This window comes from Crocodylus siamensis, chromosome 1 (genome assembly GCF_052110815.1).
Source record: "Crocodylus siamensis isolate JL-2025a chromosome 1, ASM5211081v1, whole genome shotgun sequence".
Classification (NCBI taxonomy): domain Eukaryota; kingdom Metazoa; phylum Chordata; order Crocodylia; family Crocodylidae; genus Crocodylus; species Crocodylus siamensis.
Window position 1 is genome coordinate 412,932,940 of NC_143395.1, and position 26,391 is coordinate 412,959,330.

Sequence of the window (26,391 nt, forward strand, 5' to 3'; positions counted from 1 at the left end):
AAGGGAAAAAGAAGCTGGGGATTTTCTCCCTTCTCTAGCACCAAAAGTCTTCACTGTCAATACCAGACTCATAACTCATCCTCTCAGTCCCCAACTAACTTTCCACTATGCTGCTTTTTGCAAAGTGCATGCAAGCTCCGCACAAAAATCTATGGTACAACAAAAATAAATACCTCAGTCCCTAAGGAGCATGCACTTCAAGGTAATACAACTTGCTGTACTGCATAATAATCCATTGTGGGCTTTTCCTTAATAAAAACCTTCCCTTTTTCTAAAAGTTTGATGGACTGTGTTGCAGTTTTCCCCAATAATTGCAGAGACAGTGGGAAGGGCTGTCTGGATATTGAGACGAGAGGCAGGTCAGACTATAAAACAGTGTTGTCGTTCCCTCCAGCTTGCGATCCACGGTGAGTGATCATATTTGTGGTGTGCTCGTGCTTGATCTTGCCCAGTCCGCTGTGCGCTGTGAGTCATCGTAGCAAGTGGAAAGCACAATTAAAGTTTGTTGGTCAAACACTTGGTATTAGCTTGGCATGACTGGAGAGAAGCAAGCCTGAGTATAGAGCGAGTCCTCAGCTCCCTCTTGTCCTGTATCAGCATGATCCTGTAAACTTTCATTCATGTGAGCTGTGCCCAGCCATACTGAAGTACCACTGCCCAGTGACAGTCCCAGCACCTGCCACCTAGGGAATTATTTGCCTGAGCAATGATTTGAATTTGAAGCCAGAAATGGGCAACGGAAGAAGAACCCTGTGGCTCTGATTTATAAATCCACCTTTTTCCTTCCTAAAAAACCATAAAAGTTGCGTGGCCTTATAACAGAGGAGAAACCTACAGTTGGGCCCCAGAGCAGCCTCAATTCTTGCCCTTGCTGGGTTTAATGCAAATACCCAATTAAAACATGTATCAGCACGGATTTTATTTTAGCACTTTTAGCAAATGTAATCCCCTTTGTGGTTACTTGAATCTTCTGTGGGTTTTGTGAGGGCTAAAAAAGTTCAAAGATCGTATCAGTTATCAGGCTATAACAGGGGAAGATTTGTTTCTAAGTTAAACCTGAAAGCATGGAGTTGCTTTGTATGCAGGGACAGACTTTTAATTGGAACAAGGCGGCATTGACCTTATTAACTGCAAAAAGTCTAAAGTATGACCTGGTGGTTCCAACTCCCTCCCTCCCGTTGTATGTGGGGAATTAAGTTCCTCAACTGGCTCCTTTTCCTCAAAGAAAAATGGCTTAACCCATTGCTAACTAGGAGTATAAGGGAAAAAAGACAAACGTATCAAGGTAGGAGACATGGGTGCAGTTGTATCCATCTTGGCCCTTTTAAAATACCCATCTCTTAGCATCACTGTCTCATAGGAGCATGCTGCATTACTCCTGTTCTCGGGCAGTGTAAAACGGTCACCTCGAGGAACTCGTCTCAGCAAGAGAAATCTGCACTGATGTAGCTTCCTGGATGTTATGGATTGCTGTATTGGGATTTAAATGCAAAGCCACCTTTTCCACCAATGCAGCACATCTACAATACACACTTGCAGCTAAAAAAGTGTGGTTAGACCAAGGATATGCACAGAACCGAGATCTAGGAGGGTAGGCTAATGTTCCCACCCTTGCAACATTAGATATCTGTCCTAAGACTGCCAGCAACTGACTGATCTTAACTGGCAGTAGCTTGCAATGTAGCTACGTCTGCAGTAGAATCTGGTCCCAGGCCTTTGGACCCCTTTCTTGTGAGGCCACCACATCCTCATCAGAGAGAAAGTCAAGCAAAGAATTAGCGATCATTATCTGTGACTCTGCTTTTTCTCCCTTTAGCTCGATGTGGAATTCTGTCCGTGCAGGCAAAACCCAGTGTAGTGGATTGGGTGATGGTTACTGGATAGCTGTCATGTTTTTATTCTTATCTTTGCTGCCTTTCACAATGAGGGCTACAGCCCATTAAACTCTCAGCACTGTCAGGAAGGTGAGTTAAGTCTAATGAGTTCTCTTATCCGAACCTGGTGATCACCTTAATGCTTCTCTTTGCTTTTGTTTTCTAGATGATGAACATTTTAAGAAAGCAAAACTGCTGAAGACACAGTCTCTTGAAACAGATGGGATGAGTATTGGGACCTTAGGCTGCAGCGGTTTGCACAAGACTCCGCCAAACACAGCTCACAAGGAAATGGATTTTTTCAAGTGAAATGCCTCCTCTTTTAACAGAGAGACAAGGTTCTTTGCGTAAATCTGGTATCTTTTATTAGACCAACTCAAATAGTTGGAAAAAAAATCTTTGCAAGCTTTCGGGTACAAATATCCTTCGTCAGGCTGAGGAAGCATCTTCAGTTGGCACATGCTCTTCCTGGATGCAGTGTGATGATTTAAAGAGTGACAATGCCTAGGACAGTTGTCTCTATAGCTGTTGAATGTGGCATGTGTTTGTGTCCAGCCCATGCACTTCAGCTATGGACCACAATATTGTAATTCCTTTATTTTCTATTTGTGTCTGATTGGGACCAGGAGAGGAAGGGCAGAGTAAAGGAACCAGAAGCAATAGTGATTGATGCAGTCCCCACACCTGCATCCTCCATCCTTGCAAACTGTAGGGATACAGCAGTCACCTTTTAGGCAGCGACATCTGAGACAGCCCTGGATGATCCACAGACAGCTGTTAGCCCTGAAATGGACCATGGCTACTCAACGTAAGGGCTGGTCCAACCGCCAAGTTTGTGAACAGACCCTAGTCAGATGCTGCCAGGTGCTGATCCAGGAACAAGTTTTTGAAGTCAGGCTATCCATCCCGCTTGAGGGAGTCACTAGTCTCGCTGGGATATAGCTGAACATTTGGGAGGGGAAAAGCGGGCACTGGCGTAGCAAAATCCAGGAGTGTCGGTTACTTTGTAGTGGAGAGGGGGTGCCAGGGCCTGCTCCTCTTCCCTCCCCTGTATCCACAAGGCTGCCACCTCTGTCAGCATCATTTCCTTCAGAGAGGAGACGTAGCCAAACACCAGAGACGGGCGCTCCTCCCTGCGGCAGGGCTGTCAGCTGTCTGGTGGGTGGCACGATGAGCGCTGAGCGCTCCCAACCAGCCGCAGCGGAGAAGTCAGGAGCGATGGGAAGCCTGTGAAGAAGAAACGCCCCAGATGGGAAAGCGGAGAGCGAAGAGCCGCAGACGCGAGGAAGAGGATGGGCGCTGGTGGGCAGGGAGACAGCTCCAGACGCCAATCCTGCCAGCGCTGGCTAAGGCAGGTGGGCTGCGGCGGACAGGCCTGGCCACTGCTGCTGCGTGGCAATGGGCAGAGCGCCGGCGCGGGGCGCAGGCCGGGGCACGCTCCATTGGCAGAGGCCTGGCATGGTTCCCACTGGGTTTCCTCCTGCCCGGTGAGTACAGCTGCATCGGCTCCCGCTTCGCCGCCATCCAGAACCTCAGGCTTGCACGGCCCTTGGCTTGACCTGCTGCGCGTTGTGGTCCCGGTGAGGCGACGCTGCGGGGCTGCTCTGCCTGGGGTCACGGCCACCCAGGCGGGGGCTCGGCCTGGGCGTGCTCTACCCTGGGGCGGTCAGCGCAGGCACGCGCAGCCGAGCAGGGGCAACCAGCACCCACAGGTCCTGCCTGGCACCGGGGACTGTTGCCATGGATAGCACCACCACTGGGGTTGGAAGGGCTGTTGCCATGGCTACAGCCAGCTTTCACCCACTGGGGTTGGAGGGGCTGTTGCCATGGAGACTCCCAACTGTCACCCACTGGGGTTGGAGGGGCTGTTGGCATGGATACTCCCAGCTGTCACCTACTGGGGGTGGAGGGGCTGTTGTCACAGATATTGTCACCCACTGGGGATGGAGGGGGTGTTGCTATGGATACTGTCAGCTGTCACCCACTGGGGTTGGATGTGTGGGGGGAGGGCCACTGCCCCCTGCCGGGGGGGGCGGGGCCTGCACTGCGGTGACCCGCGCGGCACGTGACGGGAGGGACAGGTTTCATTGGCCGGCAAAGGGAGCTTGGACTTAGCGTTCGCGACGGCGTCACGTGACAGGCCTGCAACTGGAGCTTCAACGTTCCCCCTTCCCGGCTTGACCATAGAGTAGCGGCTCCGGGGGCCAGCGCGCCGCCTTCTTTCTCTATGGTGGAGGGCGGGGAGGAGCGGCGGTTCCGCTTCCGGGCCGGGCGGGTTCCGCTTCCGGCAGGGGTGGGACGGGACGGTGGCCATGAGCTTCCTGAAGCGGTTCTCGCCGCCAGCCGAGGGCGTCCGGCACCAGCAGCCCCACACCGAGGCCGTGCTGGGCGGCCGCGCCCTGGGCTCCGGCACCCTCTACATCGCCGAGAGGTGCGGCTGGGCCGGGGGCTCCGCGGGGCTGCCCAGGCCCACCTCCAGCCCGAGGGGGTGGGGGGTGGTGAGAAGGCCTCAGGGAGACGATCCGGAGTCCCGACGGGCTGCGCCTGCCGCTGCTCCCAAACCTCGGGTGGACCAAGAATCAAGGGGGGAGGTGGCCTATAAACAGGGGAGCGGAGTCTTAGACCCGTGGGAGTTGCCTCACCTGCCCCTTGCGCGGCTCAGGTGAGCGACATCGGTCGCCAGCCCTGCCTTGCCCCAAATCATGAGATGCAATTTTTTTTAAGTATGTGTGTGTGGGGGAGTTATTTGTGGGGGGTGGGGTTCTGCACCTGTCTCCCTTGCCCCGGAGCTCAGCCATGTGATGCTGTTGCCACCCACTGCACGGGCAGGGGATGTAGGGCATGCTGGCCATGCAGCACAATCCCCGCCTGTCCAGCAGCAGGAGGCTCACTGGGACTGTGGGGTAAAGGCAGCAGGGCGCAAAGCCCCAGCCCGCAGTGGGCAGCCTGCTTGTGCCTCCCCTGTACCTCTGGACAACGCGCTCTGGCTCTGGGGCCCCATTCACCCTGCCCCACTCCCTCACCATGGGGGGCCTCCATCTGCTCCTTTCCCTCCACCTACCAGCTGGGAAAATCCAGAGATCTGAGGGTTGGATCTGGGGATTGCAAGTCAGTTATTTTGGCTTTGAAATCCCGAGTCTCGGGATGGTTTTGTGGTAGTTGGCAATAGTGCTGTTAGGTAGCTGCAGGAGGCTCAGGTTTGGGCCTCCTGTATGTCATGCAGCCCTGTGCGGCATCGTTTCTTTGCCAGCAGAGAGCTCTTGGCAGTAGGAAAAATCTTGGTGACATGTTGCTGGCTGAGAAGCCGGCCAGTCCTGGGGTCCTCAGTGAAGGAGAGATGGGATGAGGTTTGTTGTGGAGTGACCTCTTGTGCTGGGTTCCTGCTTAGCATTGCGATTGCCGCTCTGTTGGTGGGATGGAGCTGCGGCTCAAACAGTGAGTGCTGTCAACCCACACAGGGTCCAGTTGTGGCCTGTCTTTTTCTTTCAATAGACTTTTGTCTGCGGCTCATACAAGTTGTTCTCACTGCTTCCTCCCCACTCTGTTCTAATGTACTGCAAGGCTGTTTCCAGAGCTGTTTACAGGCCACGGATAGAAGGAGGCAGTGTATGCACCAGTTGCATTATCGGAGATCTGCATTGTGGGAGAACCAGGTGCTGCTGAATCCAAGTACAGAGCTGCCTGCTTGGAGAAGTGTGGGGAAAAGAGCTCGCTGGGCAGAAGTAGGAAAGCAGTTGCAGAACTGGGGAAGCAGGATCATTGTAGCTATGTCTGACCTGGAATTTATCAACGGCACCCAAGAGTTGTGTGTGTTTAGGTCAAGAAGTGACCTGCACATTGAGCTGAAACTTGTCCTAGAGGAAAAAGTGGCTTTGGTCATGTTTAGCTTCAGGTAGAAAGTCCTGTTAGCACAGAGATGGAGCCTTGGCTTAGCAGTGACTGGGTGAATGCCATTCACACGTATGTCCTGGAGGTGTGGCTGACTTGGGTGTTGTCTGCGAGATGTCACGGCTTTCCTGAGTTCCTGATTTGCTTTTTATTTATTTTTTTCCCTTAGTCGCCTGTCATGGTTTGATAACTCTGGCCTGGGCTTCTCCTTGGACTATCCCACCATAAGCTTGCATGCTGTCTCCAGGGACCTCACTGCATATCCATGGGAGCATTTGTATGTTATGGTGAATGCCAAGTTCGAAGGTATAGTATGCCTGCAACGTGTCCCTCTGGTAACTTGTCACTTGAACGGTCAGTTCTGAATCCCAAGCTCCCCACTGTTCATAAGTGCCAATCCTTGCCCAGAATTTCTCATTTCAAACAGCATATCCTAGGGCCTCTGCTCTTTCTCTTGGGACCTCAGCTGAGTGCTGGTATTAGGACCGTTCTACCATTGCACTTGCTGTCCTGCTTTTGGGCAAGTTAAACTGTCCCACAGGAGCACATTCCTGTCAAATGTCACTTTTCACCCCTCTGCTCTCTTGAACCTCCTTAAACATTTCTGTTTAGCCACAGTTTCCCTTAGATTCTTGTGCTCCCTTCCCATGCTCCATGCATTGCTTTACACTTCTCTGGTCCACTCATGTAGCATCTCATGAATGGGTGTTCACATGCCTGCTAATAGAGAGCAGACAGGAAACCTCTGTCCCATGCTCATGGAATGTTTATTTCACATGAGCAACTTCCATAAGAGTTACTTATATTTTGAGGCTTGTTGAATCTTTAAAGGTTTCCTACAACAGACTTTTTTTTTTTAAAGAGGCTTTTGCCATTTCTTTATTGTTCACGGTTTGGACATAAATTTGCAGGACTTTTTTTTTTTTTTAATTACTTTTTAAAATCTTTTTATAAATATCAGGTTTGTTATATCTGTTCTGGACGACTTCTTAGGGGAGCACATGTGGAGTGAAATGTAGTGCCTCAGCTGTAGAGCACGAGTGCTAAATCTTTATTAAAGACCTCTTTTCTCTGTAATTCTAATCAGTGATTTATGCTAAGCAGATATTAAAGCCAATTAAAAGCTATGATTTAAATAGACTGACTTGAAAATCTTTCCACCTCCCTAGCACTGTCAGCTGCTTCAGTTTTCAGACTCTTAACCCTTCTCATGTAGTAATTCTGCTGGTAATAATAATAATACAAAAATCAAAGAATCATAGAAAATTAGGGTTGGAAAGGACCTCAGAAGGTCATCTAATCCAACCCCTTGCTCAAGGCAGGACCATTCCCAACTAGATCATCCCAGCCAAGGCTTTATCTAGCCAGGTCTTAAAAACCACCTCTCTCGGTAACTTGTTCCAATGCTTCACTACCCTCTTGGTGCGGGAGGTTTTCCTAATATCTAACCTAAACTTCCCTTGCTGCAACTTGAGACCATTACTCCTTGTTCTGTCATCTGCCACCACTGAGAACAGTCTGGCTCCATTCTCTTTCGAACCCCACTTCAGGTAGTTGAAGGCTGCTGTTAAATCCCCCTCAGTCTTTTCTTTTGCAAACTAAATAAGCCCAGTTCCCTCCACCTCTCCTCAGAAGTCATGCGCCCCAGCCCCTGAACCATTTTCATTGCCCTGTGCTGGACTTCACAATTTGTCCACATCCTTTCTGTAGTGGGGGGCCCAAAACTGGACCCAGTACTCCAGATGTGGCCTCACCAGTGCCGAGTAGAGGGGAAGAATCGCTTCCTTTTGTTGTTAGGCTATTTTACCAGCAGAACAATAAGGAAAAAAAAAAAGCCAGCAGCATACTTGGCTGTATTAACAGGTGTATCACTTTTAAATTGAGAGAAGGAATTCTTCCACTCTATTCAGCATTGGTGACCCTTAGCTAGAGTGTTATGTCTGGTTTTGGGCCCTGCACTTCAAGAAATATGTGAATAAATAAATGAGAGAGCATCCAGTGTAGATGAACAAAAGAGAATAGGTCTGTGTGACTTACGAGAAAAGTTTGGAAGAACTGTGGCTGTTTAATCTGGAGAAGAGAAGACCTGGGGAGTGGGGGATGTTGTTAAGTCTTCAGATACTTGACAGGTGGTTAAAAAGAGGACACAGAGAGACTTTTTTATGGCTGTAGAGGAAAAGGCAAGAAATACTGGTCCTAAATTGCAGCAAGAGAAATTTAGGTTGGATATTAGGAAGAACCTTCTGATGGGAACACATTGCCTCAAGTTGTTGTGGAGCCTCCTTCATTACAAGTTTTTAATTGCAGATTTGCCAAGCTTTTGGCAGGAATAATTTACACAGGGCCGATCCTTCCCTGAGCAGGGGATTGGACTGGTGACTTCCTGCAGTTCCTTCTAGGCCTGTTTTTCTCCTATGCTGTCGGTGTTTTGGGGCAAAGGCTTCAGTGGGGTCTTTATACACCTTACGCAAATAAGTGTATGTGATTATATATTTTTGTCAATTTCCTTTTAAAGTCTTTAAAAAAAAAAAAAAGCTTCCTTAAGGGAGAGTTTGACTGACACGATCATAGATGTGTATGGCAAACAAGGTGGGAACAGGGGAGCTCAGGAGTTAAAAAATCAAATTGCCTGAGCTTTGCTGTTGTCTTGGATGCATTTTGAGGAGCTGTTTGCTTGCTAAAGCAGATGGAACCATTGAGGCTAGTTCAGAGTTCGAAGCAGCATTTTGGGTAGAAATGTATAGCTTGTATCTCTTTTTTTACCCCAGTTTCTGAATGCATCATTTGAATGATGCTTCTCCCAAAACTGTGTATCTAGACTGGAGTGAACGCAGTTTGCAACCTTACTGAATTTAAATATCTAAGTAATGTTTTGCTATAAGAACGCAGAGCTGTTCCTGCCATGGGAGATTCCATACAGTAGGACTTTGTGACAGCCTCATTTTCTGTACAGGCTTGGCCTACAATAAATCTTTTGCAGTCTCTGGGTATGATTAGTTTTCAAGTCTACTGTGGCCTTTATCATAGGTCTGTGCAGTATTCAAGCCACTTGCCTCAAACCACATCTCTGCAATTGTTACAGGAATCTCCATGATTCATGCAGTGGGATTGGGCAGGGCCCTCAGTGTTCTTTCCCTGAAGGCTTTTGTCACTCTTCCAAGTCAGCTGCATGTGCCTGGGAGTTGTTGCTTTCTGTGAAGGATGATCTTGAGATTGATTTTCTTGAAGGCATTAAACTGGGCCCAGCAGCAGATGGTTGTGTCCAGTGATGTCAGTCTAAAGAGCCTTGGGCAGCCTCCTTGAGTGCTCTGCTTTCAGAGCTGGCAGCTGGTTCCCTCTTGGCTGGGCATCACTCAGCATTGCTTCCAGTTCCTGGCCTCCGATACAAAGCACTCTTCATGGAAGCAGATGCCTAGTGGGCTTGTTTCCATAAATCTTTAGAAAATCTGTTGATGTGTTTCCCAGATTTTGGGTTCAGTCTCTGTAGCAACAAGGCTCCACAGCATGGGCATCTTCCTCCTTGATTCCAGCAGTAGCAAAAGTGCATCAGGCTTTGCTGCTTAGTTAGCAGCCATGAAGCACTTCCTTCCCCATCTTTGAGACTCATCATGTTTCCTGCCCACCTTTCCATCATGTGTGGTCTGCCTGGCACAGGGAGTGGAGAGATCAGAAACTGAACAGGGTTCTCTATTGTGGCATGACTGAGCATGGCAGAGAGGCAAACACTGCAGCAAGGCCCTGTACTGTCCATCTAGTCCAGTATGTCGTGTTTCACAGTGGCAGAGTGGATGCTGAAACAGAGTGGATGACATGACCAGGGTATTTTTCCATTGTTTCTTTCTCACTTGCAGCCTCCAGCATTTAAGCTGTAGGACAGTGGTTCCCAAGCTCTGACAGATTGCCTACCACCAATTTAAAACCATACAGCCATAAGTACCACTAGCAAATTTTTCATACACATAAGTGACAGGCTGTGCATTAAAACAACATCAAAACTTTTAGTGATCATAAAACATTTTTTCATCAGTTACGGTAGCCATATAAAACAATTAAAATAAAATGAAAAATATTGCAGTTAGTAGCACAATTAAAAAAAATTGTCGCAATTAATGGCAATTTAATCACACAGCTAAAAACACAAAATTATTCAGGTACTTTGTATGGTTGGGGGGGTAGAGATGGGGTTTGTGTGGGGGTGAATTTTTGAAGATGTGGGGGGCTGTGGGTGTGGGGTTTGGTGCCTGGAGGGGGGTCCCCACATGCCTTGGCAGGATGTGGGGTACTGTGGGTCAGGAGTGAGGGGCAGCAGCAGGGCTGACGAGGCTGTAGCTGGGAGTGACAGATAGACATGCAGATATACAGCACCCAGCAGGTAAGTTTGTGGAGGGGTTGGGGTGGGGGGAAAGGGAAGAGGTGGTGGGGAAGATTGAGGCTCCCATGCTGAGGGAGGGAATGGGGCAGGGCTGTGGTGAATGGGGCCCCAGGGCCACAGTGAGTTGTGGGACGGAGGCACGGGAGGCTTGTCCTGGGGTGCTGGGGGTGCTGCAGCTCCCAGCCGTTGCATGCACCCCCGGGAAGGCATGGGGGGCACATGCCCCCTGGATTTGTGCATGGAGCAGAGTTGGGCTACCCCTGTAGGCTGTGGCTTTGTGCCCCGCTGCCGTTGTCTCGGGAGCCACGCGCAATGCCATGTGCCTTCCGTGCAGAGACTATGCCATGTTTCCTGCCTGCCTGGTGGTAGGAGGCCCATGGTGTTGCATGCAGCTCTGGAGGGAACGGCAGTGGAGCACAGAGTGCAGCGGGCAGCCTGCTTTTCCCCAGGGGTTTCTCCCCTTGGGCTGGCCCACCCTGTCCCCACAGCAGGAGCAGCACAAAAGGACATGGCCTCTCCCACTGCCCAGGCCCTTCCTGGGGCAGCCTAGGCCTTTCGGGGGGTGGGGGTGGGGGGCTCCTGTTGCTGTGTGCACCCTCAGGGAGGCACATGTCCCCCAGATTTGTGCGTAGGGCGGAGGCAGGCTGCCCACTGAATACTGGGCTCTGCACCCTGCTGCTGCTGCCTTTGGAGCCATGTGCAATGCCATGTGCCTTCTGCTGCCAGGCTGGCAGGAGATGCAGCATAGTGTGCGGAAGGCGTATGGCATGATGTGCAGCTTGAGGCAACAGCAGTGGGGCGCAGAGCCCAACAAGCAGCTGTCTCCCGTGTGCACAAATTATGTGTCCCCCCAGGGTGTGTGCAGTGGCGGGAGTTGTCGTCCCCCTGTCCCCTCCCCTCCCCACCACGTTCCTGGACGAGCTCCCATGGGCTCCGACTATCCCGTGACCCACCCCAGCGCCCCATTCACCCCAGCCCCTCTCCCTACCTCTGCCCCACTAACCCACTCAGTGTGGAGGCCTCGATCTGTGCCCCCCCCTTCCCTCTCCCATGCCCCTTCTCCCCCAGCACACTTAGCTGCTGGCCTTGTGGCTTGGTGTCTGTGTGTGTGCACACCCCTCCCCATGGCCTTCCATGTACCAGTCAGGTGGTTTGCATATCACTGGTGGTACATGTACTTTAGTTTGGGAACCGCTGGTCTAGATGACTTTCTGAGGTTCCTTCCAGCTCTAATTTTCTATGTTTCTTTGATTCTGGAAATAGGGATTCATTATTTACTCTCTCAATACAAGAACTCAGAGTCACCAGATGAAGCGAGTAGGTAGTCAGTTTAAAGCTAACACAAGGATGTTCTTTTTTAAACAGTGTGTCATTGAAGTGTGGAACTTGTTGCTGCCTGACACAAAAAGGGATTGGACAGATTCTTGGAGGAAAGGGGCATCAGTAGCTGTTGAGCAGGGGAACTAGGGATACAGCCTCTGGATAGGAATTTCCTAGACCAGCGGTTCCCAGACTGTGGTATGCAGATAACCTGAGTGGTATTCAGAAGGCTGGGGGGAGGGGCACAGACACCCAGCCACAGCCTGCTGCAGGCGGCCAGGAATACAGCCCAGCCGCACGTGGAGCGGTGCCCAGCAGGTGTGTTGTAGGCAAGGGCTGCCCAGTGGTGGAAGGCACATGGCGTCGCGTGCAGCTCCCAGGGCAACAGCAGTGAGGCGCAGGTCCCAGGATGTAGTGGCAGCCATCTCCGCTCCAAACATAAATCTGGGGGGCAGGCGGCCCATGTGCCTACCCCGGGGTGTGCAATGGTGGGAGCCTCCCCTCACCCCTGGAAAGGCCCAGTTTGTCCTAGGAAGGGCCGTGGTGGGTGGGGTTGCCCAGTGGCACCCAAGGTGGGGCCTGGCTGGTCCCGCACAGCTCTGCAAGGGAACACTGCCTGACCAAGACAGGATGCCAGGTTTGGTGGCAGCTTTTTGGCTCCTGCCTCGGCCTCCTTGCATGCTGGGTACAGTGCGAGTGGGACAAAGTTGCTCCTGCTGCAAGGGCCTGGCCACAGGAACTCCTGGGAACAGCCACTGCAACTGCCCCAGTCTGCCCAGCCTTGCCCACTCACAGCAAGGGGCTGGGGCTGGGACAAGCAGTGCGCAGTTCCCAGATGGCTTGGCACTGAGCGTTGCCTGCGACGGCTATTCCCAGAGCCCAGGTAGTCCCTGCTGCGGCCTGGGGAGCTCTGCCCCGCTTGTGCTGCCCATGGAGGCTGAGCCAGGACTCCCCCAAGCCCGGCTTCCTGCCCTGGCCAGGCAGCTTTTCTTCGCAGGGAGGGCAGCTGCGCCCTGTGCCCATGGAGCTGCACAGCCTGGGCTGGGCCCCACCTCCCATGCTGCAGAGCACCCACACTATCCCTGCTCTCCACCTGGCCCCCGCTTTCCGGCTGCCGCCTTCCCAAGGGCCTGGCGGGGCCAGCCTATCTGCTGCTTCCCCACACTGCCCTCCTTCCTTCCCTGTCTTCTCCTTTCTCATCACACCATACTTAACAAAAAAGAATATACAAGAACAAAGGTAGCATATGAGGTTTTACTTTTTGTCACCAGGCTTAGAATTTTTAGAAAACCTGGTTATTTACTTTAAAAAAAAGAAGCAACATTTATGATGATTAACTGTATTAATATGCAGTGGGTCCCTCCATGTACCCCCCACCCCAGTTTTTTTTTGTGTGTGCGCCAGCACTCTGGCACCTTACAGGGTACACATTGTGGGGGGTTTTTTTGATACTTCAGCCAAAAATGTTGCTTACCCTGGTTTATACTGTCTGGTTTCCAATTTACAATTGTTTTATGTGGCTACTGTCACTGATAAAACATGTTTTATGATTACTAAAGGTTTTGATGTTGTTTTAATACATGGTCTGTTTCCTATGTATATGAAAAATTTGCTGGTGGTACTTAAGGCTGAATCTTTTTAAATTGGTCTGTCAGAGTTTGAGAACCGCTACCCTAAAAGATAAAAAACCCCAGAATTTGGAGAAATCATAAGCAGCCTTCTCATAAATGCTTTTCTCCTTGAAGAGGAAGAGCCAAAAGAAGATCCCATGGCCGAAGGGGAAGAGGAGGAGGATGACAGTGATGATGATGTTGAACCCATTGCCGAATTCAGATTTGTTCCCAGCGACAAATCAGCTTGTAAGTGAAAGGGTGAAATACTTGTGCTGCTTCTGCCATGTGGGGGGCTCAAAGTGCTTTCTGAAAGCTGAGTAAAGTCTCTATCCCTATGAGGTAGGGACATGCTACATACAAGGCTTGGGGCCTAGAGTGGGCAAATGCCTTGACTCTACAGCTCTAGTCTAAGTGCGAGATTTCCATCTCCCTAGAGCAGTGGTCCTGAACCTTGCTTTCCTTCCTTACTTGGAAAATGCCAGTTTAGTTTTCACTGGCTTTTTGATTACAGAAAGACACCAGAGCCATTCTTCTGTCAAAAAGACCTTAGAAAGCCTGCAACCAGTCTGAATGGGTTGGGCACTATTGATTCATATTTGAAAACTGGATTTATCTTGCAAATTGTGTGTTTGCACACCTAATGGTGCTAATATGATGCTGCACCCCACAGCAGTTTTAAAAGGATCTTGGGGTACCCTGGTAGGGAATCACTGCCCCAGAAATAGTGACATAGACTGTGCTAATGTTTTGTCAGTCCTTGTGTCCCAGTTAAAGCTGGGATCTGCTGGGCAGCTAGTTCTCCCTGTGGACTCTACATAAGTGTTGCAACATGTACCTGAATGTCATTCTCAAGAATATCCAGGCTCTTTACCTGCATGCTTATGATTTAATTAATTTAGACTGCCATTGGATTTGTATCATAGGTATGTTTAATGATAGACTCATTATCCTGACTAATATAATTGTCCACATTGTTACTTCTTTAAGAAGGCAGCAGTTGGCCAGACCTCTGGTCTCTCCAGGCTGGTGCCTTGCCTCTTAACAGTGCTTAGTGTAAGATGCCTCAGAATAGTGCAAGAAACCCCCAGTAGATAGTCTTCGAATAAATTGCTCCCTAAAAGAAGCATCTGCTTAACTGCTGTCACCTAATAAAATAAGCACTGTATCTTAGTGGGTAGAGCAGTTGGAGCTGGTATCAGTTCCTAGCTCAGCAACCAGCCTAATGAGTAACCTTGGGCAAGTCACTTCACCCTTCTTGGCTTCAGTTTCTCCACCAGTAAAAAGGGAACAGGAATACTGACCTCCTTTGTAAAATGCTTTAAGGCCACTGGTGGCAAGAGGTGTATAAAAAGCTGGGTTGTGGTGTTCATGGTCAGATCTTTGTCCTGGATCATTAGATTTTGTGTCCCCTTTAAAATCTTGTTATTTAGTGTATTAGTGCATGTTGATTACCCAGAGAGATAGCTCAGCCCTGTGTTTCTCTTCCTTGGATGTTGATCTCATCTTCTGTCAGTGAGTTCTACAGGCTACACCTGCAGTATTCTCAAAAACTCCTTGTCAGACTTAAATTAGCCACATGGGGAGTTTTTAATTAGAGCTTTTCAATTGTACCCACTGTTAGTTTGCTCTTGTAAAGCATGTAAGTACCCACTTTAGTTATTCAGAACGATTTTATTGAATTGTCACATCCTTTTCATCTATCTTCTCTCTAAATTCAAGAATTTTCAATTACCCTCACACAGAAATCTCCCAGGTCTTTGATAATGTTGTTGACCCTCTCTGACCCTCTTTTGGCTCCCCTGTCTCCTGTGATATGACCAGATCCAGGCACAGTATTCCCATTGAAGGAGTGTCCTTGGTTAATAGAAAGGTCTTATCCTGTTATCTCATTCTGTGCGTGTCCCAGAACTGTTTTTGCTGCATCGTGGGTTGTTGTTTGCTGAGAGGAGAAAAGCAGGTTTTTTTCTTGCCCATTTATTTCCTGTTAGAACCATCAGTGTTCATGAGCAGTGAAATGATAGCAGATACTTGCCTATTCTAGCTTTCTTACGGGTCTTGGACAGTCTTCATAGCCATCTTTGGTTTTGCATAAAGGAAGTGTTACCACCTCCCTTCCAGATTGCACAGTTAACGCCTGACCATTTGTTCCAACTCCATTTTGTGTCCCAGTGGCTTCTAATCCAGGGCACAGGCTTTCTGTTGTCCTGTGATTTTTTTTTAAGGCCCTGAGTTGATTTTAAAGAGGCTGTTGCCTAAAAAAGATTACTTAAATTGCCTTCAAATTTATAATCTTAGATTAGAGTGTGTAGACAAATGTCCTTTTTAGCTATTTTAGATAGAGGTGGGGAGCTTCCACTCGGGTGCACTGGTAAGCTGTTATGATCTGTGTGATTATACATCTCTGATCCAGTAGTGGATGAGGCAGGGTTAGAGTGGTTTAGCTGCACTTCTATCACTACAGAACCATGCACAGGTAACAGTTGCATGGTGCCAGACAATTTTAATATAATTTGATAGTGATACAGTTAAGTCTGGCCATACCCATGGCACAGTCTTAGGGATTGTATAGTTCACTGGCTCTGATGAAGGAGCGTCTTCACCCTCTGAGCTCTTCTCCCATCCCAGGAGTTCTTGGCTGTTGCCATGGTGGATTTAAGTGGTGAGAGGTTTTTGATGTTCTAAGCACCTCCGCAACTCCTGTGTATGCAACTGGCCCCCCCTCCTTTTACAGAGGCAGGTATTTAGTGCCTGATTAAGACGAGCACCTTTTTCACATCCCTGCTGTGGTCTGTAGACCTATTTGGGCCGCTTGCCCACAAAAGAACTGTGTTTTGTTTATCCAGTGGAAACCATGTTCTCGGCCATGTGCGAGTGCCAAGCCCTGCACCCGGACCCGGAGGATGAAGATTCGGACAATGATTATGAAGGGGATGAGTACGATGTGGAGGCTCATGGTTAGTGATGTTTTTTTTTATTAAATGCATGCTGCCTCCTGTACCCTTGCTGCCTCTCTTTACAGCTGTTCTCCAGCTAAGCATTACGTCCTGAGTATGCAAGTGTGTGCAAGCATTTGTCAAAAATCTCCATTTCTGTGGTTGGTACCACTCTGAGTTCTTAAAGCTGAAGCATTGTATGTTTGCTGAGTAGAAGCACACAAAAAAACAAAAAATCAGTAGCCAGATTGTGGAGGGCTACCTACCCGGCAAAAAAAAAAAATCCTAGTGCAGCCTTGCTGTATTCCCCAAACAACCGAGACACTGATCACAGCTGTCTCTGTGCCATCAACATGTTGCAAATGTGAATTTAACACCTAGACCACTTTACCCAAACTTTATGTAACTATATTGTATTGTTGGCTGAGGCAGCACCTCACCTTCCCTGATGGTTTCTCAGCAGCCTCTCCAGCTTGATCCACCCAGCCACTCTCCTTTTGCTACAGGCTGCTCCTGCTTCCAGGTATGTGTTTTGCTGGAGAAAAGGGCAGTAAAAGTTTGTTGCTCTAGGCCAGCAGTCTCCAAACTTTTTTGATCGTGCACCCCTATCAGTAAAAAATTGTTGAGCACGCACCCCCAATATATGTATATTTATATAAACAGAAGTTCCAATATTTTCTTCCCGCACCCCAGTGGATCATCTTGTGCACCCCCTGGGGTGCACGCCCCCCGCTTTGGAGACCACTGCGCTAGGCAACAACTGCCTGGTTGGCTGTGGTTTCTAGCCCTTTGTGAAAGAGTCCAGACCTTTGGAAAGGTCGCAGTTTCAGGAAACCACTGCATAACCATGCTTAACTTTAAGCATGTGAATGGTGCCACTTGGCATCTTGTATAGAAATGTCAGTAAAGGGAACTATTTCTGGAGCAGGCATATTGGCTTTTTTGTAGTTAAAGAAATGTCCTCCTGGAGATGGAAGGCAACTTGCTTTTTTCCTCCTCCCTAAAACAGGAGAAATAGTTTCCTGCCTATTTCGTATAGCTTCCAGCAGCAGTTGATTAGAGACCATGCAGATGGGACCAGCTATAATTAAGGTTACGTGTATTTTTTTCACTATGAAACACTGTTCTTTGCCCAGCTATGGTGAACAGCATGAGCCAGGAACCTGTCTTAGCTAAGTTTTTCCTGCATATTCAATCCAAAACAGTTCAGCGGTTTTATAACAAGGTTTGGGAGGACGTAGTAAGTGATCACATAATTGTAGACTATCAGAATACATGCACACAAAGGGGCCAAATTGTTTGCACAGACAAATCTGCATTCTAGTATTTCCCAGCTTGAGTATTTGACTTGGCAATATTGTAAGTTAGCTAATGTTGTTTTCTGCCTTAATGTTGATGGAATGTTGATGAGAAATCATTGATGCTTGTAAGCATCTTTAAATGACAGTGCAAAATTTTCATTAAAGAAAGTATTTAAAAGCCATTTTAGATGGTGTGCGTTTTGTCCCAAAGTTGTCTTGTCATAAAGTTTGGTTACAAGAAGTGCTACTGAAACCATCTCATTTTTATTCTGATTTGCTTAAAAATATCTTACTGGGCTTTAAAAGATATTCTCAGGGCCTGATCTGGGAATATCTAAAAATTTGCTTAGTATTGTAGGCACTTGCTAAAAATTAACTTTTTTTTTTTTTTTTTTTTGCAGAACTGGGACAAGGTGACATCCCCACCTTCTACACATATGAGGAAGGATTGTCTCACTTGACTGCAGAGGGCCAAGCTACCTTGGAGAGACTGGAGGGCATGTTGGCCCAGTCTGTGAGCAGCCAGTACAACATGGCGGGAGTGAGAACAGAGGATTCTGTAAGAGAGGTAGAAGGTGAGTCTTGGCCTGTTCCTTGTAAGCTGCATGTTAAGACATCCTGATCTTTGGTTACATCGTTATTGGTAGCAGTAACCATGGGGAAAGTGACTCATGGCCAGGCCGATGGAACATATGTGCTTTGGGAATACAAAGCAGGTTTTGCTCAAACAGCAAGTAATGATGTTAAGATAAACTACCCATGTGTCTAAATGTTTCCATTATTTAAAATACGTGATCGCTGTTCTGAGCTTTACAAATTGTGGATTGTCAAACTGGAGAAACATAGTGGAGCAAAGGAAGAAGAAGAGAAGCTTTGTGCTGTTAAAAAGCGCTCCCATTTATATTTAAAAGTGCAGGAACTTTGCTTTCCCTTGGGTCAAAAATTAATACAGCATCTGATTATAGACTTGCACTAGTGGAGCTCATATTTTTAGAAGTCTAAGTATACATTTAGACAGTACAGGATCTCCCATAAAATAATCTGCCAAATATTGACCTTTTAATACCCTTTTCCCATCTTAGCAATGTAGTCCCTCGGTACATGTGAAGAGCTGCACTAACCAGTGCACCTACTTTATTTTAGCTTCAACTCTGAATTTTATCTCGCTGTTTAGGTCAGGGGAGGGCAATGATTTCAGGCAGAGGGCCGCTTACTGAGTTTTGGCTAGCTATCGAGGGCCACATGACAGGCAGCCAGGGGCAGATAAATATGAATTTTTAAAATTTCTTAGGGGCCCTGCGGTCCAGACTGAATGGCCTGGCAGGCTGCATCCAGCCTGTGGGCTGCATTTTGCCCACCCCTGGTTTAGGTTGTGTGTTCTGGGCTTGGAGATTAAATGCTGTGGTGTAGGATCTGTTTATGTATTGTCATTTGCTTTCATGAAGTCTTTCTTCATTGCAGAGTAGAGTCTTGACTTCTTAACCCTGTATTCTGGGTGTGGGGAATATGATTTTCAACTAACTATCCAACTTGAGCCTGCGCTGAGCAGTTTTTGTAGCCTTCCTGCTTCTGATTGGCTGTGGCATGTTGTTCATACATCAAAGTTTTTGCTCAGTTCAGAGTGAATGGATCATAAGATTTCTTTTCCTGATATTTCCTGGTGGTCTGCAGCCCAAGGGATAAGTCCTGACTTATAATTGATGGCAGCTATGAATGATTAGTGGTTCCCAAAACATGCTCTGATTTAGAGTCTAACTCAGGCTACACTCAGCTTACGTGTTTTTTCTGATCCTGAGTTCAGCTGCATTGCAGGGGTTTGAACCCCAATTTGAGCCAAATAAATGTTCACGTTCTCCACAAATATTTGCAAGGGGGGGGGAGTAGAAACTGCAGCTTAACAATATTGCCTTTCTGTGGTATGAAACTTAGTGATTTAATATTGTCTGATGTTCTGTAAAGGCTTGTTATCAGCCCACAGTGAAATGGATCTGGGCATCTGCAGGTTCTCAGTTGGGCACAAGAGCTTTGTATTTTCTGCATTACTGACCTGTTGCCGGCAGAGGGCACTGCCTATCTTTGTGTCATAGGCATGTGTTCTGTTTGTGAGGGCTTCAATATTTTGTTGCTTTTCTCTCCCAGATGGGATGGAGGTGGATATAGCACCAACAGTTGCAGGGCAATTTGAAGATGCAGAAGTTGATCACTGAGGACGCACTGCTGTAAGCTTAAAATTTAGTTCTTTCTACCTTCAATGCAAGGCATTTCAGATGTGCAAGACCTTTTTGCCTTATGAGCTGGTTGAATCGAGAATTGCCTGTAAGCCTCTGCCTTAAATTGTTCTTTGAAATTCCATGGAAGGTTTTGTGGGTAAACCTGGAATTTTGTTGCGTCAGTAAGTCTTATGTGACACTTTGAAAAGCATTTCTAATTGTGTATCTTAAATTTCTGCACATTTGATAAGCCAGGGGAGAGCAATTATTTGGGCCCAAGGGCCACATAGGGAGTATTGAGCTTTCGCAAGCTGGGTCAGCACCCCTCCCGTCCCCTCCCCCCCCCCAACATCTCACCGAAACTCCCTATGGGACTGTGGGTGGGCGGGAAGCAGTGTTCAGGACCAGGAGGGGTGGGTGAGGCTGGGATCATGGGGCCAGGTTGCAGGGCGGTTGCAGCAGCTCCCAGGCTGCTCCCTACAAGCCCTTGCCCTATCGGGTTTGATGTGGGGTGTGGGGAAAGCTCCCTGGGTGCTAGGTCCCTGAAGCCTGCCGTGGGAGAGGGGAGAAGTGGGGGGTGCGTGCAGCAGAGCTAGCCTGGGATGTGCAGTCTGTGGCACTCTGCATAAGGCTTGAGCCCTATGTGCTCATGTTGGGGCAGCCTGTACCATGCTCCCACTGGAGCTATTCTGCTCCCTCCACCTCCAGCGGCAGCTCCTACCCTTGCTGCGGTGCAGCAGGCGGATTCTGGTGGGGCTATTCCCAGTGTAGCTGCAGCTGGCTGGGTGCTGCTCTGCTTACCCTGCCTCCAGCAGTGGCTCCTGCTTCTGCCCCTGCCGTGCCACGTCACTCATAGATTTCATAGACATTAGGGTTGGGACTTTGCAAGATCATCTGGTCCAGCCCCCTGACCAATGGGCAGGAAGTCAGCAGGGGTCAGATCACCCCAGCAGGCAGGCAGTTTTGGTGGAAGGTGGCTGAGAGCTGGAGCCCTGCGCACTGGGGCAGGAGCCACCCAGCTGAAGCTGCCCACCCACTCGCCTGGAGCAGCACGATGCAGTGTGGTAGAGGCAAGATCAGGAGCAGGAGCCACTGCTGGAAGGGGGAAGGGAGCAGAGCAGCATCTGGCTGCAGCTGTACCAGAAAAAGCCCCACCAGAAGCTGTACACACTTGCTGCGGGCACTGGCGGGAGCCCGGTGGGAGCTGCCCCAGTACAAGTGGAGGGGCGTGGCCGCATCTGGAGCACCATGGGGTTAGCCCACAGGCCATATTTTGTCCACCCCCGTGTTAAGCTGTGGAACAAGCTACCGTGTAGCACTCCAGTCTTTTCATCACTGATCAGTTTAAATTAGTGTCTTATTTGGGTCCTGACCTTATCTGCTTCATCAAAACCTTTTGATAGATCTGGATCATAGGGTGGATTGCCCAATTCCACATCCTCTCTTGGAAGTTATCAAGATACCGAGGCCACTTCTGGAAAGCTACCACCTTCAGTATCCATTATTTCCTCTCTTCAGTGTAGACGATTTGGCAAACATTCAAGGTGCTTCTCTCATTTTCTTAAACGAGTGTTATGTGGAGCAGCAGTGACCAAAGTCTTCCCTTAGTGTTAGACACTCGTGACATCTGCATCTTATAGTTTCATAGTAGCTAGGGTCAGGAGGGACCTGAACAGATCGTCTAGCCTGACCCCCTGCCACAAGCAGGAATGAATGCTGGGTTCACAAGACCCCAGACAGGTGATCATCCAACCTCCTCTTGAATTTGCCCGAGGTAGGGGCGAGGACCACTTCCCTGGGAAGTTGGTTCCAGATTTTGGCCACCCTAGCTGTAAAATACTGCCTTCTGATTGCTAACCTAAACCTATTCTCCATCAGCTTATTACCATTGTTTCTTGTCACCCTAAGTGGTGCTGGGGAGAAAAGGGCTCTATTTATTTGCTGTTGATCTCCCCTGATGAGTTTGTAAGCAGCCACCAGGTCCCCCCTCAGCCTCCTCTTGCTGAGGCTGAATGGGTTCAGGTCCCTCAGTCTCTCCTCGTAGGGCCTGCCTTGCTGCCCCCTCACCAAGCGGGTGGCCCTCCTCTGAACCCGTTCCAGGCTGGCCACATCCCTTTTGAAGTGCGGTGCCCAGTACTGGATGCAGTACTCCAGCTGCGACCGGACCAGTGTCGCATAGAGGGGGAGCATCGCCTCTCTGGACTGACTTGAGATGCACCTTTGGATGCATGACAAGGTATGGCTGGCCTTGCTGGCTGCGGTCTGGCATTGGCAGCTCATGTTCATCTTGTAGTCAATAATGACTCCAAGATCCCTTTCCACCTCTGCTTTCAAGGAGTGAGCTTATCCAGACTTGGGTTTCCTTGATGGTGGTAATGTCAGTGCAGCCATGCCACTTTCTACAGAACATTACAGCCAAATTGTCATGTTGTGAGCACAAGCAGAGTGAGGGTGGGCTGGGGACTTGGATTTCACCTGGGAACACTGAGGCGCTAGAGCAGTGCTTCCCAAACTTTTCCTTAGCATGACCCCACTTCCTCAGCATCGCTTCTCACTCCTGGGTGCAGGGAGGCTGCAAGTTAGGTTTCCCAACCCACAGCCCCCTGGTCCTGCTGGTGCCCCTCACTCCCAATTTGCTGCCCCCCACTCTCCTCACATGCCCCAGGGCCCAGCTCCCTGCCCCCCACCCACTGCAGCAGTACCTGAGCCCCAGCTGCTGCAGGATGCAGCAACTGCTGAGGCTGGAGTGCAGACCCTGCCTCTCTGCCTGTCCCCTCCCCTGCTGGCAGCAAGGCCTGTGGGTGCAGACTGCCCGCTGCAGGCTTGGGGCTCCCCACCCTGCTGCCCTTCCCCCAGGCCTGTCCAGCCCAGCTGCTGGGACCTGGCGCAGGAGAGGGTGGCACGATGATGTGCTGCTGCTGCGGTGACCCCATTTAGGGTTGTGATCACAGTTTGGGACCTGCTGCACTAGAGGAAATAGTATTTATAACTTTGCTGATGCAGCATCAGGCTAACCAACTTTCCTATCCTGTCATTGCAATGGCAGTGCCACTGTCTTTGGCTGCTTTTACCTGTGGCACGTTCTAGGGTGTTCTTGGGGTTTCTGGTTTTGTACCTTGTAGCTGTGTGTGAGGGTTTAAAGTGACGATTAGGGAAACTCTTGGGGTAAAAGGTTGCCTGCAAAGGCAGGAGACCGATCTTGTGATCTTCTGAAGGTGGTGTCCTGTCTTCCAGACTTGGCTCTCTCAGACTGCACAGTGTTACGCTACAGGAGTTCAGCGGATGGTGGTATCCTCTATCAACCTTTGTTGCTGGGCAGTTATCCACCACTGAAATGGAGCAGTTGGTTAAAATAATTCTAGCCTGACTCAGGGTGTGGCCGCATGTACATGTGGAGCCATTTCAAAAGGGGAACAGCTGCTATGTAGGTATAGGCTTGGCAGAATTGGATTTAAAAAAATACTTTTGGTGGATAATATCAGCATTTCTTTTGACTTTTATCAATTTTAAATTTTCAAAATTGTGCAAAATTAGGGATATGGGAGGAAGACAATTTATTAACGATAAATGTAACCACTGCAGGACTGTTGCCAGCTGAGCGGTAGAGCTGTGGTCAGTCCTGGCTCTGCTCACCCACAGCTCCCTTCTCTACTCTGTCACTTCCCCTTCCTCTGTTCCCAGGCCCCTGGGGTTTCTGGGAGTTGCGTCCAAACTACAGTCAGCATGGTTCTGTAGGACCATCATTTTTTCTTACTTACCGTCTATAAATTTTGATTATCGATGAAAAATAGAAATATTTTTTTGACAGTTGTGTGAGGTGAAATCGATGTTTATCAGTGTTTACTGATGAATCAAATCCTGCCAAGCCTATACTATGGACGAGCTGGGTTTGATGCAAATACAGCAGAATTACTCCAGCTTTAACCCTGCTTCGTCCTGGGTTAGTCTGAACAGTTTTGCTGCATTGAAGGATACCTTTCCTGGCTTGTCCGGGTCTGACAATTAACAACTGCTGCTCTTTTGAAACCTTTCCCTCCTGAGGCAGCTCCAAATGTATGTCTCTCTGTGAAACAGAGGAAGAGCCTTTGGTCAGGGGCATCTGATTGGGTTAACTTGAGCAAGTCAGACTCTCGCAGTTTTAAAAGCTGCAAGCACATGGCAAGGTCCCTCAGGGCAGTTTAACCAGGCCCAGGAGTGGCACGTCTGCTGGTGGAGGAATCTGGACTGAATCTGTCACACTTCAAATGCCTTTCAGCGCAGAGCCTGCTGGTGATGGGGGGAAGCCATGGTATTGCTTCCCCTCCCCCATCCTCAGGTTTACGCCTGCAGCTTTCTCTGTCCCCATGTGTCCAGAACGTTTGGGATGAAAGAACTTTGCTTATGTCGCTCCTGCGGTGACACAATTTAAATGAGTTCAACCCAGAAAGTCCTACAGTAAATGTGAATAATTGCAAAATCCAGGTGTTTGTCTTTTTACTTCATTGTCTCTGCTGATCCCCCTGCTGACAAGTTTGTAGTGCACAGATTGCCAAATAAAGGAGCATGTTGTAATCTTCAGAGTGTACTGTGAAGCAGATCAGTCTAAGTTTAAATCTTCAGTTTCAGGAACTTTTGTGAACAGACTGAATCCGCAGGAACGCTTCACTTCAGTATTCCTGGAGGGAGCAATGACCCACCCTCGTGTGAAATTAATGCTGTGTTACTGCTCATTACACAAACAAGACATGACAGTTGCCTGAAGCTTTTGTGAAGAACAGATTTTTGTTCATGTCAAATCATGTGGGTTCACATTTTTGTTCGTTTGTATTAAGCTGGCTGGTCCTGGGTCTTGTGCATGCGCACACATATCCTGTGTTGATTTTAAAGCAGGTGTGTACGCGGGGCCTGGATTTCAGACCTGTCGAGCACCTGGAGCTCTCCTCACCGGGACCGGTTGGTGTTCAGCCCCAACAAGCCTTGAGAGTCCATTGTTATCCCAGGCTGCTGCTAGCAACTGTTGAAGGGGTTTTTTGAAAAGCTAAATAACCTTATTCTTCAAAGCTAATGTATCTAAATGTGATGCCTTGTATTTTTCAGATTCCTCTAGTGCCACTTCCAGAGCAAGTTGAAGGCGCTGCAGTGACTATCAGAAATTAACCCTTCTGTATTAATGACCTAAGCATGGACGTCTAGGTCTGTAAATGCTTTTATAGATGTGCTTTAAAACAGGGTTTGACATTTGTGACCACTGTGGGTTTATTTAAAGGATAAAACAATAAAACCTCTTGCATTTAACACCTGAAAGGGGCTAATCATGGCTTGTTTCTAGGAAGCCTTTGTAGAAATTCTAGGAATTAAGAGATAAAATTGTAATTAGAACAGAATTCTAGATTGTCCTAGAATTTTTCCATATTTTTGTACCTGTTCAGTGAGTCAGCCACAGATGATAGAAACAGAAATGTTACAAGATTGGTGAAGAGAAGTAAGGTCAGGTGAGGCTGCAAAGCAAACTAAATTTAAAGCCCTGCAAAACTGACTTTATCTGTTCAGTACTCGTGTGCTGTCATTTCTTTAATGACAGTCCAGGGGTGGGAGGAGAGACTGGGATGCAATCCATGAAGTCAGGAGATGAGCTTTGTTTTCTGTCTTTGTCATAAATGTTTAACAAGCTTGTTAAATAAACTTAGACTTTTGTATCTCACAGTCCAGCCTGGTTTTTCCAGCCTCCATTCACTGTCCTCAGAAGACGTGTCTTGCTGTTCTGGGCTCTGCTTGGGCACGGTGTTAGGGTCTGTCAGTGCTTCTCCTTGAGAGGACACTTCTCTGCATAAGGGAATTGCACTGTACTGGTGGCAGGGGGGGCTGGTCTTGGCACTTTTCGAGCTGGAGAGCTCCCTTTCACCATACCCCGTCGTACTCTCAGCCTTGCTTGAAAACAAGGTTTATGCCTTCCCTCCAGTTTGTTCCCCATAATTCATGTCCCTGAAGATAACTTCATTCCCCTCCATCTCTTCTTCTGAAGTGAGTCTGAGAAACTACTCTGATCGTGACAACTCTCTGCTCCACACTTCTGGTTACAGCTTATACCGTTTATCTTTTACCGTACACAGGGAGGAGATGACTCTTGTGAACTCGTTCTGAAGTGTTCACTTACTGTTGGAATACCTGAAAATACTGTGGCATAAGGCTTGTCCTAAAGTTGTAACACCTCAGATGTAGCTGTTTGATAGAGTTCTTAAATATTCATGTTCCAGAAATGTTTGTCAAGTACCATCATAAGCAAGTAACGCTGCTGCCTTAACTGGGAATGTCTTGTTGCATAATGTGCTGTATATGGTAAGAAGCTTTCAAAATTACTGTCTTTAAGTCTGTTATCAAGCAAAAAAACTAAGACTTTGCCCGTAAAGAATATCCAAAAGGACAGCAGCAAAAACCTGGGAAACTGAACATTCATCCATTTATACACTGTAAACTTTTCTGAAAGTTTTAGATGCACTGTTGAAAACTGAATGATTTTGAGAACTTGGGGAGACCTGAGAAGACTAGGTTGGAGGAACCTGTTCTGCCTAACGCTCACAACAAACTGTGATAACTGTTGGTGCACTGAGAGCACTTGGACATTTCATTGTTTCCTTTCTGTCTCTATCCATTTGCTGTGTCTGTGGCTTCTACTTGCATCCTAACCTCAAGGGCAAGGGACAGCGTTTAGACAGCACCCAGCAGCATGGGGGCCCAGTCAGTTGTTGGGGTTTCTAGATGACACCTCTAATGCAAAGAGGTCCCGGAGTTCAAAAATGGGAGTGAGAGAGGTCCTGGGCAGTAAGTAAGCTTTTTGTGTGTGGGTCGCTTTAGATCGCTTTCCTGGCGCTCAGTTATGTAGCAGGTTTGGATCATTGTTAGT

General features: G+C 48.4%; 2 protein-coding genes across 2 annotated transcripts in view; both read left to right on the top strand.

Moving 5' to 3' along the window:
* The window catches only part of RSF1 (remodeling and spacing factor 1), a 114,917-nt gene extending 110,894 nt beyond the window's left edge, over positions 1 to 4,023 (top strand). The window contains exon 16 of the mRNA XM_090030711.1: positions 2,041 to 4,023. Coding sequence (XP_089886837.1) covers positions 2,041 to 2,183 — 143 coding nt within the window. The 3' untranslated portion in view covers positions 2,184 to 4,023. The remainder of the gene's footprint in view (positions 1 to 2,040) is intronic.
* A 122-nt stretch (positions 4,024 to 4,145) lies between these two features.
* On the top strand, positions 4,146 to 25,191 carry CLNS1A (chloride nucleotide-sensitive channel 1A). The gene is made up of 7 exons (XM_090030716.1): positions 4,146 to 4,305; positions 5,932 to 6,068; positions 13,200 to 13,313; positions 15,911 to 16,021; positions 17,703 to 17,876; positions 19,441 to 19,520; positions 24,588 to 25,191. The coding sequence occupies exons 1-6, from the start codon at positions 4,187 to 4,189 to the stop codon at positions 19,506 to 19,508; spliced, it is 723 nt and encodes a 240-aa protein (XP_089886842.1). The 5' UTR covers positions 4,146 to 4,186; the 3' UTR covers positions 19,509 to 19,520; positions 24,588 to 25,191.
* Positions 25,192 to 26,391: the final 1,200 nt, after the last annotated feature.

Coding starts and splice junctions, on each gene's coding strand:
- CLNS1A (XM_090030716.1), top strand. CDS start 4,187: ATGAGCTTCCTGAAGCGGTTCTCGCCGCCAGCCGAGGGCGTCCGGCAC. Junction 6,069..13,199: donor GGTGAATGCCAAGTTCGAAG/GTATAGTATGCC, acceptor TTCTCCTTGAAG/AGGAAGAGCCAAAAGAAGAT. Junction 13,314..15,910: donor TCCCAGCGACAAATCAGCTT/GTAAGTGAAAGG, acceptor TTGTTTATCCAG/TGGAAACCATGTTCTCGGCC.